This window comes from Silurus aristotelis (genome assembly GCF_946808225.1).
Source record: "Silurus aristotelis genome assembly, chromosome: 15".
Classification (NCBI taxonomy): Eukaryota; Metazoa; Chordata; class Actinopteri; order Siluriformes; family Siluridae; genus Silurus; species Silurus aristotelis.
Window position 1 is genome coordinate 13,399,221 of NC_139588.1, and position 14,890 is coordinate 13,414,110.

At 38.5% G+C, this 14,890-nt stretch overlaps 1 protein-coding gene across 2 annotated transcripts; it reads left to right on the top strand.

Annotated features, from left to right (window-relative positions):
• The first annotated feature begins 74 nt into the window (after nt 1-74).
• yy1b (YY1 transcription factor b) lies at nt 75-12,876 on the top strand. 2 transcript variants are annotated; one of them, XM_083562141.1, is made up of 6 exons: nt 136-1,233; nt 5,423-5,585; nt 8,640-8,675; nt 8,948-9,008; nt 9,271-9,429; nt 11,744-12,876. In XM_083562141.1, exons 1-6 carry the CDS (start codon nt 675-677, stop codon nt 11,924-11,926), a joined length of 1,161 nt encoding a protein of 386 aa, XP_083418267.1. In that variant the 5' UTR covers nt 136-674; the 3' UTR covers nt 11,927-12,876. The 2 variants fall into 2 exon arrangements, with proteins under 2 accessions (XP_083418268.1, XP_083418267.1); XM_083562142.1 differs by lacking the exon at nt 8,640-8,675 and having other exon boundaries at nt 75-1,233.
• The last annotated feature ends 2,014 nt before the right edge of the window (nt 12,877-14,890 follow it).

Genomic DNA, 14,890 nt, shown 5'->3' on the forward strand with positions numbered 1-14,890 from the left:
GAGAGATATCGTTTGTTTTGAACCCCCCCTCCCCCTTCTTTTTTATTACTTGCTTCAGGTATATGAGATCAAATTGTGAGAATGTTTTGCAGATTAAATGGTATGATCAGTTTGTGAGATTTGTACAGGAGTTGACCTCAACAGCGTCCCCTAGAGGCGATAACACTCCTTGCCACAAACTCTGAAGACTCAAAGAATCTGAATGGGTTTTTAAATGTGGTTTTATTCCTCGCTTATTGTATTTTGTATTTCATTTTCACTCATCTGACAGAGTGACAGTTCAAGAGAAAATTATTTGATTCTCCTAATATCTTTTAAATGAATAAGCAATTAAATAAAACGAATATTCTGAGGTTTTGTGATAGATCTTTTGTGACATAAATGTGCGTTAAGTATCAAAAGGGCTTATTTATTATATTGCTTAACCACCATCCGTCATAAATTGGCTGTCTGAAATCTCGCGAGACTTGAAAGTAGAGCGGCGAGGCGCCGTGATCTCGCCGAGAGGCGAAGTGGAGATATTTGTATTGCCGACGAGAGGAGGGAAGCGATCGTTTCGCTGAGGGGGTGTGTATGTGTGTGTGTAAGTTAGTGGGGCAACAAGCGCTGCGTGCGCGCGTGTATATGTGTGTGTATGTGTGTGCAAGTAAGCAAGCAAGCTGGCGGAATTTAACATGGCATCCGGCGAAACGCTGTATATTGAGACGGACGGCTCGGAGATGCCGGCTGAAATAGTGGAACTTCACGAGATCGAAGTGGAGACCATCCCGGTGGAAACGATAGAGACAACGGTGGTCGGAGGCGACGACGACGACGACGAGGATGAGGAGGAGGACGATGAGGATGACGATCACCAGCCCATGATCGCCCTGCAGCCGCTGGTCACAGATGACCCGAGTCAGGTCCACCATCAGGAGGTGATCCTGGTGCAGACCCGGGAGGAGGTGGTCGGAGGGGACGAGTCCGATCTGCGGACAGACGACGGGTTTGAGGACCAGATCCTCATCCCGGTGCCTGCTCCCGGGTCTGAGGAGGAGTACATCGGACAGACTCTGGTCACGGTAGCCGGGAAGAGTTCCGTGGGCCGTATGAAGAAAGGGGGAAGCAGTGGGAAGAAAGCGAGTAAAAAGTCGTACCTGAGCGCCAGCGAGGCCACCGGGCGAAAATGGGAGCAAAAACAGGTGCAGATAAAGACACTGGAAGGGGAATTCTCCGTGACGATGTGGGCGTCGGGTAAGTTGTGGCTGCGATCAATGTGGAAGTTTCTTCGCTCGCTGGTTTAGTGTTGTACAAAGCGCGGCCTTGCAGGGCGTTGTCTGATTGCATGCTCTATTTTTCACCGTCTGTTCCTCACGAGTCGAGGCCTTAGTCTCCCCTTTTTTTCCCCTCAGTCTCCTGTGCGCGAACACGCCGAGAGTTCGACTCTCGTGTTTTTGTTTTGAAGGGAAGCCATGTTTTTGAATGTTACTGGGCGCCGCCATGTTCCCCGAGTCCAGTATGGCGGCCCGAAAACATGGCGACGGCGCGCCCGAACGAAGATGGCGGCGGCTGGCTGGCGCGAGCGCGCTGCTCGTCCGTGCTGTAGGCCTCTAACGGCAGGCTGGGTGGTTAGCATGGGGTATATAAAAACACAAGTAAGGGAGGAAAGCAGGCTTTGATTACTTGGGTATTTACATAATAATAATAATAATAATAATAATAATAATAATATGGCTCAATTCTATGAGACGGTTAAAAAAACGACCATACTGCTATTGTTTTTTCCTCTGTCATTTGCATTTCCGTTAGCTAGCATTGTATGTAGCTAGCTGGCTAAGGCGAATAGGTTTTCCCCTTATATAGCCGGCTAACTAAATTAGCAACAGCAGCTGTCGGACTGTACATACACTACATAGTTTGCGTTTGGATTAAACGTTATTCAACAAACGAGCGATAAAATTGCACTTTTTTATGCTTTCTATCACAGTCATGTGTCCGTATACTGTAACACAGTGTGATCAGACAGGCTGTGTTTTTGTCATGTCTTACTAGTTTTCAGCATTTTCTATAAACAGTTTTACGACTTCATTTCTATTTCAGAATCCTAATTAAAAAAAAGCAAAGCTCGTGCATCATTAAAATCCGACATGCACGACGACGTGTATAAACAGTCCAAAGAGAAAACCCGTCCATGTCTGTTGACATGTACAGGATCACTCCTTCATCATCCTCTTTACTAGCTTTACCCGTACATTCATGCAGTTATCTGTCTAATCAGTGGTTTCTATGGCAACAGCGCAATGCATACAATCATTTAGATACAGACCAAACGATTTGTGTGCACATCAAACATCAGAATGAACCAAAAAAAAGGGTCATATTGGTGTCATCTATTCCATTGTTATTGCTGAAAAGTTTGTTTTGAGTATTTAGGAAAACTTCTGAATCTGCAGATTTCTCACACAGCAGTGTTTTGAGTCGTCTGTCTTGTGATTGGACGGTCTGCAGGTTGAATGAGCTCTGGATGAGCTTATGAGATCAATCAGAGGAGAATGACCACACTGGTCTGAGCTGTCGGGGGAATCTAGCTTGCATAAGCACCGTTTACAACTGTAGTGAGAAAAAAAAGGCATCTCAGCATGCAGAAAACGTCCAAGATTGAGGTGGATGTGGTAGAACAGCAGAAGATCTTATCAGGTTTCAGGAACAGATCAGTCAAGAACACAATTCTGAGGCTGTCATGTGGACAGGCTTGTGCAAACTGCACAACTGAGAGATGGAAAGCGGCCAGGTGACTCCCCCACCGTCCTTATCTTCAACTAATCTGTTTTCACAAACATCCTGGTAACAGTTACAAATCACGGAGATCACATTTTCTACATTCTGATGTCTTTTGTTGGCAATGCTGCCACTGCATGAATTGACAGGTTTTCCTAATAAGTGGACAGTAAGTGTGTAGTGATTTGCACAGGACAAGGCACCCTGTTGAAATGTGACTAGTCATAAAGATCACTAGATCAAATCTTTTGTTTGATTTGTGTCAGTGCAGAATAATGTGAGAAATTCCTGCTTTTTTAATGGATGGATGGATGGATGGATGGATGGATCGATCTTTATTGTCATTGCATTGTACAGGTACACAGCAATGAAATGCAGTTTGGCATCTACCAGAAGTGCAAAATGTAGCAATCGTGCAAAAGTGCAGATAAATATGTAGCATATGTACAGCATGTGATGTATATGTAAGCATATGTACAGTGATTAAATATAAAGGCTATACCAGTGCAGAGATGTGTGGACATCATTAAGAAGTTCAGATAAATGGTTCTAAGGCTATGGCATTGAAGGGAATATGCAGAAGTGCAAGGTTACAAGATTATTGCATTTAAGAAGTTGGCAAGCTGAATAAACAGTCTACTGTAGAATACACACTATACAGTCTACTGTAGAATACACACTATACAGTCTACTGTAGAATACACACTATACAGTCTACTGTAGAATACACACTATACAGTCTACTATAGAATACACACTATACAGTTTACTATAGAATGTCTACTATAGAATACACACTATACAGTCTACTATAGAATACACACTATACAGTCTACTATAGAATACACACTATACAGTCTACTATAGAATACACACTATAGAATACACTATACAGTCTACTATAGAATACACACTATACAGTCTACTATAGAATACACACTATACAGTCTACTATAGAATGTCTACTGTAGAATAAACACTAAACAGTCTACTGTAGAATAAACACTAAACAGTCTACTGTAGAATAAACAGTCTACTGTAGAATGTCTACTATAAAAAACACTATACAGTCTACTATAGAATAAACACTATACAGTCTACTGTAGAATAAACACTATACAGTCTACTATAGAATACACACTATACAGTCTACTATAGAATAAACACTAAACAGTCTACTATAGAATGTCTACTATAGAATAAACACTATACAGTCTACTATAGAATGTCTACTATAGAATAAACACTATACAGTCTACTATAGAATAAACACTAAACAGTCTACTGTAGAATAAACAGTCTACTGTAGAATGTCTACTATAAAATAAACACTATACAGTCTACTGTAGAATACACACTATACAGTCTACTGTAGAATACACACTATACAGTCTACTGTAGAATACACACTATACAGTCTACTATAGAATACACACTAAACAGTCTACTGTAGAATAAACAGTCTACTGTAGAATGTCTACTATAGAATAAACACTATACAGTCTACTGTAGAATACACACTATACAGTCTACTGTAGAATACACACTATACAGTATACTGTAGAATACACACTATACAGTCTACTATAGAATAAACACTATACAGTCTACTATAGAATGTCTACTATAGAATAAACACTATACAGTCTACTATAGAATAAACACTAAACAGTCTACTATAGAATGTCTACTGTAGAATAAACACTATGCAATCTACTGTAGAATAAACACTATGCAGTCTACTGTAGAATAAACACTATACAGTCTACTGTAGAATAAAGACTATACAGTCTACTGTAGAATAAAGACTATACAGTCTACTGTAGAATAAAGACTAAACAGTCTACTGTAGAATGTCTACTTTAGAATAAACACTGACCAGTCTACTGTAGAATAAACACTGAACAGTCTACTGTAGAATAAACACTGAACAGTCTACTGTAGAATAAACACTGAACAGTCTACTATAGAATATACGATCAGTTTTCGCTTATTTGCAACATGTAAAAATCCACTTCCCTGCTGCTTCTCACTTCTTATTGTTTGCACTTCAGTGTGTCAGTTTACTACACACCAGGCTCACAGTTTTCATTCTTGCTGAACGCAAGTCAGAGACCTGTGTACATTTAGCAGAAAACAGATGCATAATCATCTGTATTTGCTCGGTATTTCTTAGTTCAACAGTTTTTGAAGTAGCACATGGAAACACTTGAACCAGTCTAAAGCCTTTGTTTGGATAGCTTAACGCCACTGTTGCGTTTGGAGACGAGGCAAAAAAAAATTTTTATGCAAATGTTATTTGAACAGGCATTTGATGTGGAATGCGTATTTGTTCATCTGTGTATCGTCAGCGAAATTTGCTTACAGTGGCAGCTTTTTTTTTTTTTCTTTTAGAAACGGTCAGCATGAACAATAAGCATAATAAGTTTAAGTGTTGTTTTATGCAGTGTGCTGAATATCAGAGTAGTGTTTTGGGCATTGCGGTATTCATTTGTGTTAATCGAAGCGAAATAATGGTATTGTGACTGAAATGTGTTTGAGTGATAAAACAAGCCATAACTAGTTACACGGATGTTGCACAATTTAGACAAGATTGTCATTGAAAAAAAAAAGGTTTTATTTACTTGTCTATTAAATTCTAGTATAAATTTTGGTTTTATTTCAGATGATAAAAAGGACATTGACCATGAAACAGTGGTGGAGGAGCAGATTATTGGCGAGAACTCGCCTCCAGATTACTCTGAATACATGACTGGAAAAAAGCTTCCTCCCGGTGGCATCCCGGGCATCGACCTGTCTGACCCCAAACAGCTTGCAGAATTTGCCAGGTGAGACACGGATGAACACACACATATACTTAAGTACTTGGTGACTGAAGTTAGCTACTGTACATGATTGGGCATTTAGTTTTTCAGAATGAATCACACTTAAAAAGGTCATTGCACCCTTACAGTAATGTGTGTTTGAATGAGGACTGACCTGTCAGACACCCCTGAGCGACATATCATTTGGATAATAAGCCGTCTGCTGTTACAGAGAAAAAAATGTTTGCATGTTGTAGTCAGTAGTTTCGGTCAGGTGTTTTTCAGTCTTGGTCCAAGGCTCTGTTCTTTGTATGTGGGCTTGCGAAGTGGTTCGCTTTGTTGCTGAGTATTGCGAGTTCAATAATGAAAGCTTTCTATGTTTTGGATAGTTTCTTCTTTTTTTCCCTCAAAGTTCTCTTATAAAGAAAAAAAATACCCTCAGTGTTAACAAACAGAACAGTTTAATGTTTCTACTATAAAGGCTTATGCCCATGGATAGCAATTACACTTTTTTCGATACATTGCTTTGGTGATATGCAAGACACTTTAAAACCTGTGATTTTCTGCTTTCTTGGCTAAAGCAAAGTGCACACTTATCTAAAAGGAAGCTCACTGTGGCTACACTAATCATGTTCTTGGATGTGTTTCAACAACTGGTACATGGACCCTAATGTATAAAGATCCACGTTTTTCTTGCTAAAATGTATTAATAAGCCTGAGCCAGACTTAACTGGTCGTTAGAGAATGGAAAAAGATATGCAAGATGGTACTCCTGTAGCAGGATTGAAAAACCTTGGGTAATAGGGGTCCGTGCGATTGACATTGTGAGGTCAAATCGGCTCAAAGTCTCATCAGGGGTCTTTGAAACCACTTTGCTGAGAGTGATCAGTGGGGTTTTTTTTTTTATGCGATTTCATTTGCTCGCTGCAATTTCAGTTGATCTATATCTTTTGGAGATTTAAACTCTGCATTATCGAATAATGACTGGTTTTTCTATGCATTTGTATTCTTTGCTGTGGAATACATTACATTTAGTCGAACTATGGCAGCAAAAAACGTCAAAGGTAATGACATTTTCATACCATTGCATGTTTTCTGAACGTAATAACAGCAGCAGCACTCGGACATGAAGCCAGAAAAAAAACTTACATGTATATTTCTTTCACAAATCACTCAAAATAATGAAACGAACCGTTTTTGTAAACTCTGCATTCTGCACCAGTATCATGCCTCCGTTGATCGTGTGGACCCTTTGCCATGCTCTGTGTCATGAGCAACTAGCAATATCCTAAGCAGGATACTGGGCTTTTTAAATGGAAGCTTCTCACTATATGTGGTTATTTGGGGGCGTAAGTTTATGCAGATGAGGTTGGTCGTGCATGAACAAAGCAATTTGGAATGCACTGGAACCATCATTTATCATCCATTGTGTACAGCAGTGCACACACACGTGATAAATGCCAGTTTTCGTGTGCGTACTAGCATTTCTTAGGCAGAGATTTCGAATTGGATAAATCAAGATCATTTTGATAATTCAGACCCCAGGGACTTAAAAACCACTCAACAGCCCATATGTGTTCTTATAAAACCATCGGTGAAATGAAAGGCTGTAGTACAATGTAACCCATCATGTTTACCATATTACATTTCTTAGTACGTTCTTTCTATTGTGCGCTCCTAAACATTGGACTTGCTGTTCTGGTCTGTCATGTGGTGAAAGTGGTCAGCATTGCTATTGAATGTTCTGACAAACGATTGTTCGGCTGCTCAGCACATTGACTGGCGAATGCGCTGCGAGTTGAAATTAATCACTCTGTAAATGCACTCTGGTTGGAGGTTTTTAAAAGGATTTGTCACAAACTAGAAATCCCGCTAGCAGCTTATTACCGATCAGTGCGCTGTGTGGAACTCTTAGGAAATCAAGACTAAAGAAATTAATACAAAAGATTTTTCCTTCAGCTTGAGCCCATTGTGTGGTTTCAAACATCAATTACAGCTCCAGAGTGAAAATCATTTAATGAATTTATATAGATTTTAGTTTAAAATATGTTGGTTTTGTTTTTTGTTTTTTTAACCACCAATGTAATTTCCACTTGAAATGTTTTGTGTGATTCATAATGTATAAAGGCTTATTTTCAGCTGGAATAGTGATGCCCTTAGTGCATGAACTTCAGTGTAGGGCTGCTGCTAGCGATTCTTTTATTGGATTATTCTATCGAGTAATCGGGTAAGAAGTACTTTTTCTTTATTAAAGAGCAATAATAAATAAGAAAGAGAAAATAAGGCGGGTCTCTTAATATTAACACGTCTTTTCTTTTTAGAAAAATGTAAATGTTATCGCTGAAATTGCATATAATATCTGTGAAAAATTTTTGTGCCTTTTAATTTCCATATTACATCAAAATGCAAATACAATGCGTTCAAGAAGTCCCTCTGCAGTGACCGTGTAGAGCAGGTTATGGGAAACTATTCGTTTAATGAAACTCGTAATTATTCTCACTCGTGATTATTTATTAAATCTCGCACAGTATCGTGATGTGGTTTTCTTGTCTCTGGAAAGCTGCTTGAAATTTTCCACACACTAAATCAGTGTGTTTATCGCCAGCTTTAAAAACGTGCTCCGCTACTCTGCTGTACTCAGCCACTGCCCAGGGACTTTTAGACCGAACTGTATATAAATTAAAAATATAAAAATCGCTGTTTTCTTTATCTTTTAGTTTGAAATGATCCCAAACTTTGGAATCTTTCTGCCATTTTCTTTGTTCTGAATATTCACTGTTTTCTCCCCGTCCTTTCATTTTTCATTCTGCAGCGTCTTCTGTGTTTATCTGTTCAGAGCGCTCCAGAGTTTAGCGGGTGGTGCATCAGTTATAATAGTTCGTGGGGAAACAGTGCTCCGTGTTTAGTTAAATGGACTAAACGAAGCATTTGCCTCGAATAATTTTTGTACTCGATTTCCTCGAGTTATTCGAGGAATCGTTATTTTTTCCAACTGCAATGAAATAAAATAAAATCATAGGTTATATTTAATTATACACGGTTTAGTCAATAAGTATTAACTGAGGTCTTTTCTTACAGTTACAATAGCGGCTCTTTGGGTCGCGCCCCAGTACGGTAAGACACAGACCTGTGACCTGTCAGTCATACTGGTGTCGGAGCTTGTGTAATTCTCAATGGGTCTATAGAGGGCTAAAATCTTTACTGTTCACAAGGGGCACTGATGGTATAACTATAGAAATCACACAGCTATTATGGTCTTGGTGAATGTGCTTTGCAATGATGTGTGCACATTAGATACATAGAGTTTTTATTATGAGCCATAAGTTCAGTAATATTCAATTTTCATTCAGCTCATCAGGTTTCTCTTTTTTTTCCTCTCTTCTCAGAATGAAACCACGAAAGGTCAAAGAGGACGACGCACCCAGAACGATAGCCTGCCCCCACAAAGTAAGTGTGTGCGATGTATTTACATTTTTCAATATTCAATATACAATATTTTTGTATTTAATATTGTAATTTCTTTGTTTTTTCATTTGGATGATTAAAAGCTTTGCTAATACATTATTCACAATCCACTTGCAACACAGTTCACAGGTTTATAAGAATTTATTTTAATGAATAAAATAATTCTTATAAAACATTGCACTTATAGGTTTTTGGTAGCAAGCTTTAATTTGGTCCACGAGTAACCTTGTGACATTTCTTTCAGGGATGCACGAAGATGTTCAGGGATAACTCTGCAATGAGAAAGCACCTCCACACCCACGGGCCCCGGGTCCATGTGTGTGCAGAGTGCGGGAAAGCCTTCGTAGAGAGTTCAAAACTAAAGCGCCACCAACTTGTTCACACCGGAGAAAAACCGTTTCAGGTTAGTATCCCCTCTGTCGAACTCAGAATCCCACTTTTTATGAAACATTGAAAGACCAGACAAAAAGGTGCTGCATGTTCAGTTACTTATTTGGGAAAAATAAATGTAATTGATTCACACCAGTAACTCGATTCTGTAATTAGAATTTTCGTGTCTTTTTTGGGGGGGGGGGCACACAAACCATGATTTTAAAGGATTAATTTCTTTCATGGATTTAGTTTAATCGCTTTTTATTGCCTACCAGCTGCTATGATTAGAAACAGGATTAACCAATCAGGATCATGAACAGTCGCCGTTTCTGTTTAAACACTTAGTTGGAGAGTTACACTGTAATCATAGGGATCTAGGGCGCTGGGAGGCGTACGAGCGGTAAGAGGCGAAAAAGAGACCAGGATTTATAAAGTGTTATTTTCCCAATTTCTTTCCAACTACTTTAAAAATCTTCAGTATTTCTGTCATACAGCTACTTTATGGTAATGTTATCAATACAGCAAAAATGGGTTCCGGTAAATTGTGGTTTCAGTGATATAAATATCACCACTCGTACTACTGTTAGTTGTGTGGGCATACCCTTTATTTTTTTATTTTTTTTTAAACCAGTTTCATTGTACAGATCATGAAAACTCTAATAATTTAATTTGATATATTTTCAAATTACACTAAAATGCATCTCTGGGTACGCCATTACCAACACCTTCAATTTTCTGAATCGTTTTTGGATACTGATTAAAATCAACACGTGTGAGTTGTGAGCTTCACAGTGGCTATACTACAGATGTGTGTGAATTCCAAATATAGTAGAAGCATTGACTAGAAGGGTACTCAGAGTTGTTTGAATATAAGTTCATACATACAGAATAAAATGCGACAGCAGGCTGTATTTCACCTGTGGGCTTTGTGTGTGATGTGTGGTATAAACATTTGGCCAAACTCGGGCTCAAACTGTGACACTGAGTGCTTTTTCTCCACGGCGCATTTAAAACAAGAACACGTTCGAACAGGAGCTAATAGAGCACGAGGTTATAGTCTTAGCAAATTTCTCACCAGCTGTGATGACAGTAAAATCACTTGCATGCAGTCGCACCACTTTTGGGTGGAAAATGGACGTGAATGGAAGAAATGCTTAGTTTTCACTTGGTTCCTTTAATCTCATTGATTAATCTGTTTGTTTAACTAGCTTATATTGACTGAAATGAAGTTACTGATGAAAAGGCTTATTTATTAAATGTTTTTCAATTTTCTCTCCGTCCCTATTCGGAGTGATTTAATTGCACACAGTGAGGTCGGGTAATGAAAGGTTTACAGGCGTATCTTGGGATTTGAATCCTGTCTGAATCTGTCATGTCAGTAATTTTTATAGGCTGTGTGCTCCTCTATATGACATTACATTCTTATACACTCTCTATAAAATATAGGAATATCTCCAGATAATATGCATCCACAGAGTAGAAGTGAAGGTAATATTTGCTTTGTACCCGGTATAAAAAGAGTGTTTGTGCTTTGAGTACTTAGTTTTTTGTTATTGAAGAGAAATACTAAATAAAAGACCTGCTTAGTGCATTTAATTGCCATATTAGATCAAAATGCAAATACAATGCGTTCAAGAAGTCCCTCTGCAGTGACCGTGTAAAGCAGGTTATGGGAAACTATTCGTTTAATGAAACTCGTAATTATTCTCACTCGTGATTATTTATTAAATCTCGCACAGTATCGTGATGTGGTTTTCTTGTCTCTGGAAAGCTGCTTGAAATTTTCCACACACTAAATCAGTGTGTTTATCGCCAGCTTTAAAAACGTGCTCCGCTACTCTGCTGTACTCAGCCACTGCCCAGGGACTTTTAGACCGAACTGTATATAAATAAAAATATAAAAATCGATTTCAAATGACTTTAAAAACAGTAACCGCACTGTACGCTGTTTTCTTTATCTTTTAGTTTGAAATGATCCCAAACTTTGGAATCTTTCTGCCATTTTCTTTGGCTTGAATCTTCACTGTTTTCTCCCCGTCCTTTCATTTTTCATTCTGCAGCGTCTCCAGAGTTTAGCGGGTGGTGCGTCAGTTATAATGGTCCGTGGGGAAACACGGTGCTCCGTGTTTAGTTAAATGGACTAAACGAAATAATTTTACTAGATTTTTATTTAAAAAACAATGCCAATATCTAAAACAAATAAGGAAGACATGCATCAATGTAAGTTGTAATGCATCAATAATGACTGTATAACATGTTATTTTGGTTGTGGACCTATGCCCAATGGAAATAAGTTTTTCCTGCAGTTGTATTCTTCTAATAATATGTTTATCTCTCTTGCCTAGTGTACTTTTGAGGGCTGCGGGAAACGTTTCTCCCTGGACTTTAACCTCCGCACACATGTGCGAATTCACACCGGAGACCGCCCATACGTCTGTCCTTTCGACGGCTGCAATAAAAAATTTGCTCAGTCTACCAATCTCAAGTCTCACATCCTGACACATGCAAAAGCCAAAAACAACCAATGAGCAGCTCTGTTCTGGATTGTTTTTTACACCTAAATCCAGCCTCAACGTGACAGCATCTTAAAACACTGGAGGAATGAACTGTGCGCTTCTGTAGTTCTCCTAAGGAGTGCGGAAACGACGACCCAATGGATTTGCGGTTTAATCATGGCATATTGTAAAAGACACAAAGTGAAACATTGGAAACCCCTGTTTCTGAGCGTGTATCCCTTACTGAGGAGCAGAGCACGGCCGTGTCCGGCCCAGCTGCCCGTCCCACGCTGTGATGGTTTACCGCAGCCAGCAGAATGATGGCTCTCCTGGACACTCATCTGTAGACGTTGCTATTTACCACAGTAAGGAACAAGAACATTTTGGCAGTTGCTTTATTTCTTTTCACTATTACATACATTTCACCAGTCTGCATAGATATAGCTTTTAATTTTGTATTTTTCCCCCAAAGTGTGCATATTGTACACTTATTTTTGGAATGTACTTAGTATTGCAACCATGTGATTATTCTTTATCCCTGAGGACTTAAGGTTTTGCTTAGGGTGTGTTCTTGAAAGGGTGGTTATAGTTACTGTAAGACAATACTTCAAAAGTATTTTATGTAAAAAGATATCTTTTTGTTTGTTTCATTTTGTCTTTGGTTGTAATCTAACCATTGAATAACCTTGTATACGTGTATTGTATGGCTGTATGAAGATCATGTAGAAATGGGCAGCAGTGTGATTTCAAGTGCTTTAAAGCATTGTCATCAGTTGCTTTCATCTTTTGTCACACCGTCTCACATGGCAAGAAACCTTCATTCACTTTTAAACCCATATATTGAACCACGATCTCACAATAAACCACAATGTGAGAGTTCATTTCTTTTTTTGTTTTGTAATGTATTATAAATCATCAAATATTCTTTGTTAATAATTACATTGTCATGTATTTCAGTCAACAATTAAACATCAATGTCTCAATGTTTCCTCTGTATAAATATTATTTAAAAAGCAGCGCGGTTCTGTACGCCATCCTCTTAATGCCTTCTGTCTATCTGGCGTGACCCTGAAGTGTGTTTTCTAATTCACTTTGGAAAATGTGCTGACCTCTTGTGGTCAAGGTATGAAGAGGTGAGTCATGCCCTTGTTTTTGATAATGACTTCATTATTCTTTAAAAAGAAATTGTTAGTTTGACTGGGATGGGAATTGAGGAACTGCTCTTCATTGTGAGCTGTTTCAGTGCCATTGCTTAACATTGCGTCTTGAGCCTGCTTTTGTATATTAACATGCTATCATTAAATTCATAAAGGCAGAGTGATCTTTTGATTTCAACATCAAGTCCATCCATCTCTTGTAATAGCCCGAGTCTTATTAATGCACTGTCCATGGTCCTGACCTACGGATGATTCATTCGCTGATTATATAAAATAACGCATGATACTGAGTGGGTGGTGCGATGTTGCAGTAGGAAGCATTGCCGGGTTACAGTCTGTGCAGAGTTTCACGTTCTCCCTGTATGCAGATTTCCTTTGGGTTCTTCAGTTTCCTCCCTCTGTCTAAGAAGATGCAGGTAAGAAGATTGGAACACTATATTGGCCTCTTGTATGAATGTTTATGTGCAGGTTGCCTGGTTGTGGCCATTCGGGTGAATTCTCCTGCCTTGAGCCGGGGTTTCAGGGAAAAAGCTCTGTATCCACAAAACAGATTAGTATAAAGTTGTGCCTCAGGATGAACGAATTTGCGTGCATAATATAATACAAAATAAAGCCCAAATAGTCAAGTCTAAAAGACTAACTACACCTTATTGCCTTTATAGAATATGAGGCTAAATAGCAGCCGGGTGCTGCTAATTAAATACCTTGAGTAATCGATCATCAGCAAGTGTGATCGCCTCAAAAATAAATAAAAAAAAATAAGCTCAAGTTTGAGCCGTTTGTTGGTGTGGATCATTTAGGAGTGTGTTAACACAATGCCAAAGAGGCAATGCATCAGCAATGAGGAAAGAATTTGTTGCAGTGCATCCATCTGGGAAAGGTTATAAGGCATTTGGATAGATGAGACCAAAGGACAGCACTTTTGGCAAAAAGCAAACATAGAATATCAGTATTAACACCTCATACAGTACCACTTGTCATGCACGTTGATGAAAGGGTGATGATTTCAGCCACAAGATCATTGAGTTGAGCAGGAACTCCTCTGTATACCAAGGAATTCTAGAATCATTTGTGAGGCCATCTGTCTGACAGCTAAAGTTTGGTTGAAATTGGGTCATTAAATACAAAGCTACAACTGGATGTCTGAAAAAGAACGGAATCAATATGTTGCAACGACCCAGTCAAAGTCCAGACTTCAACTCGCTTGAAATACTGTGGCAGGATCTTAAGGAAGCTGTGTATAAACGAGTGTCTGCAAATGTGTATACTTTCAAAGAGGGTGTTTCATTTTCACATGACTGTATACTTCATAAATACCATTGTTCCCTTAATTCAAATTATACAACCATTTCTATCAGTATTTTTCACAAGCACATTAATGACTATGGAGACTTTTGTTATCCAGTGTTTGTTCCTGTTACATGAACTATACACAAATTAAAACCAATGGCACTTATACTATCAATCATATGGATTTGTATAAATTATTAACTGTGTGCAAATGTCTCGCCTGATTGGAAAGGCAGTTTTATCACGATGGCATCACCACAAAACTTTATTGTGATGAGGATTTTCGAGACGTCTTAAAAGCATATAAGAGGGTAGACAGGAATCTGAATATTCAATGTAAGTTTTAAATATGTGACAATGTATAAATCTTTTTTTTATTAAATTTTATGTCTATCCCAGAACACAAATTCATTGTAAGGCATCATATACCCACATACATTACACTCATTACACTAATTGCAATTTATAATTGCCAATCTACCTATCAGCATGTTTTTTTGGAGCTGGGAAATTGACAACTAAGGAACAACAACTTTGTTGTTTTTAACCA

Excerpts from the sequence above, each read along its gene's own strand:
- yy1b (XM_083562141.1), top strand. The coding sequence starts at position 675 with ATGGCATCCGGCGAAACGCTGTATATTGAGACGGACGGCTCGGAGATG. Across the intron at positions 8,676-8,947 it reads TTGGGTCGCGCCCCAGTACG|AATGAAACCACGAAAGGTCA; the intron begins GTAAGACACAGA and ends CTCTCTTCTCAG. Across the intron at positions 9,009-9,270 it reads CGATAGCCTGCCCCCACAAA|GGATGCACGAAGATGTTCAG; the intron begins GTAAGTGTGTGC and ends CATTTCTTTCAG.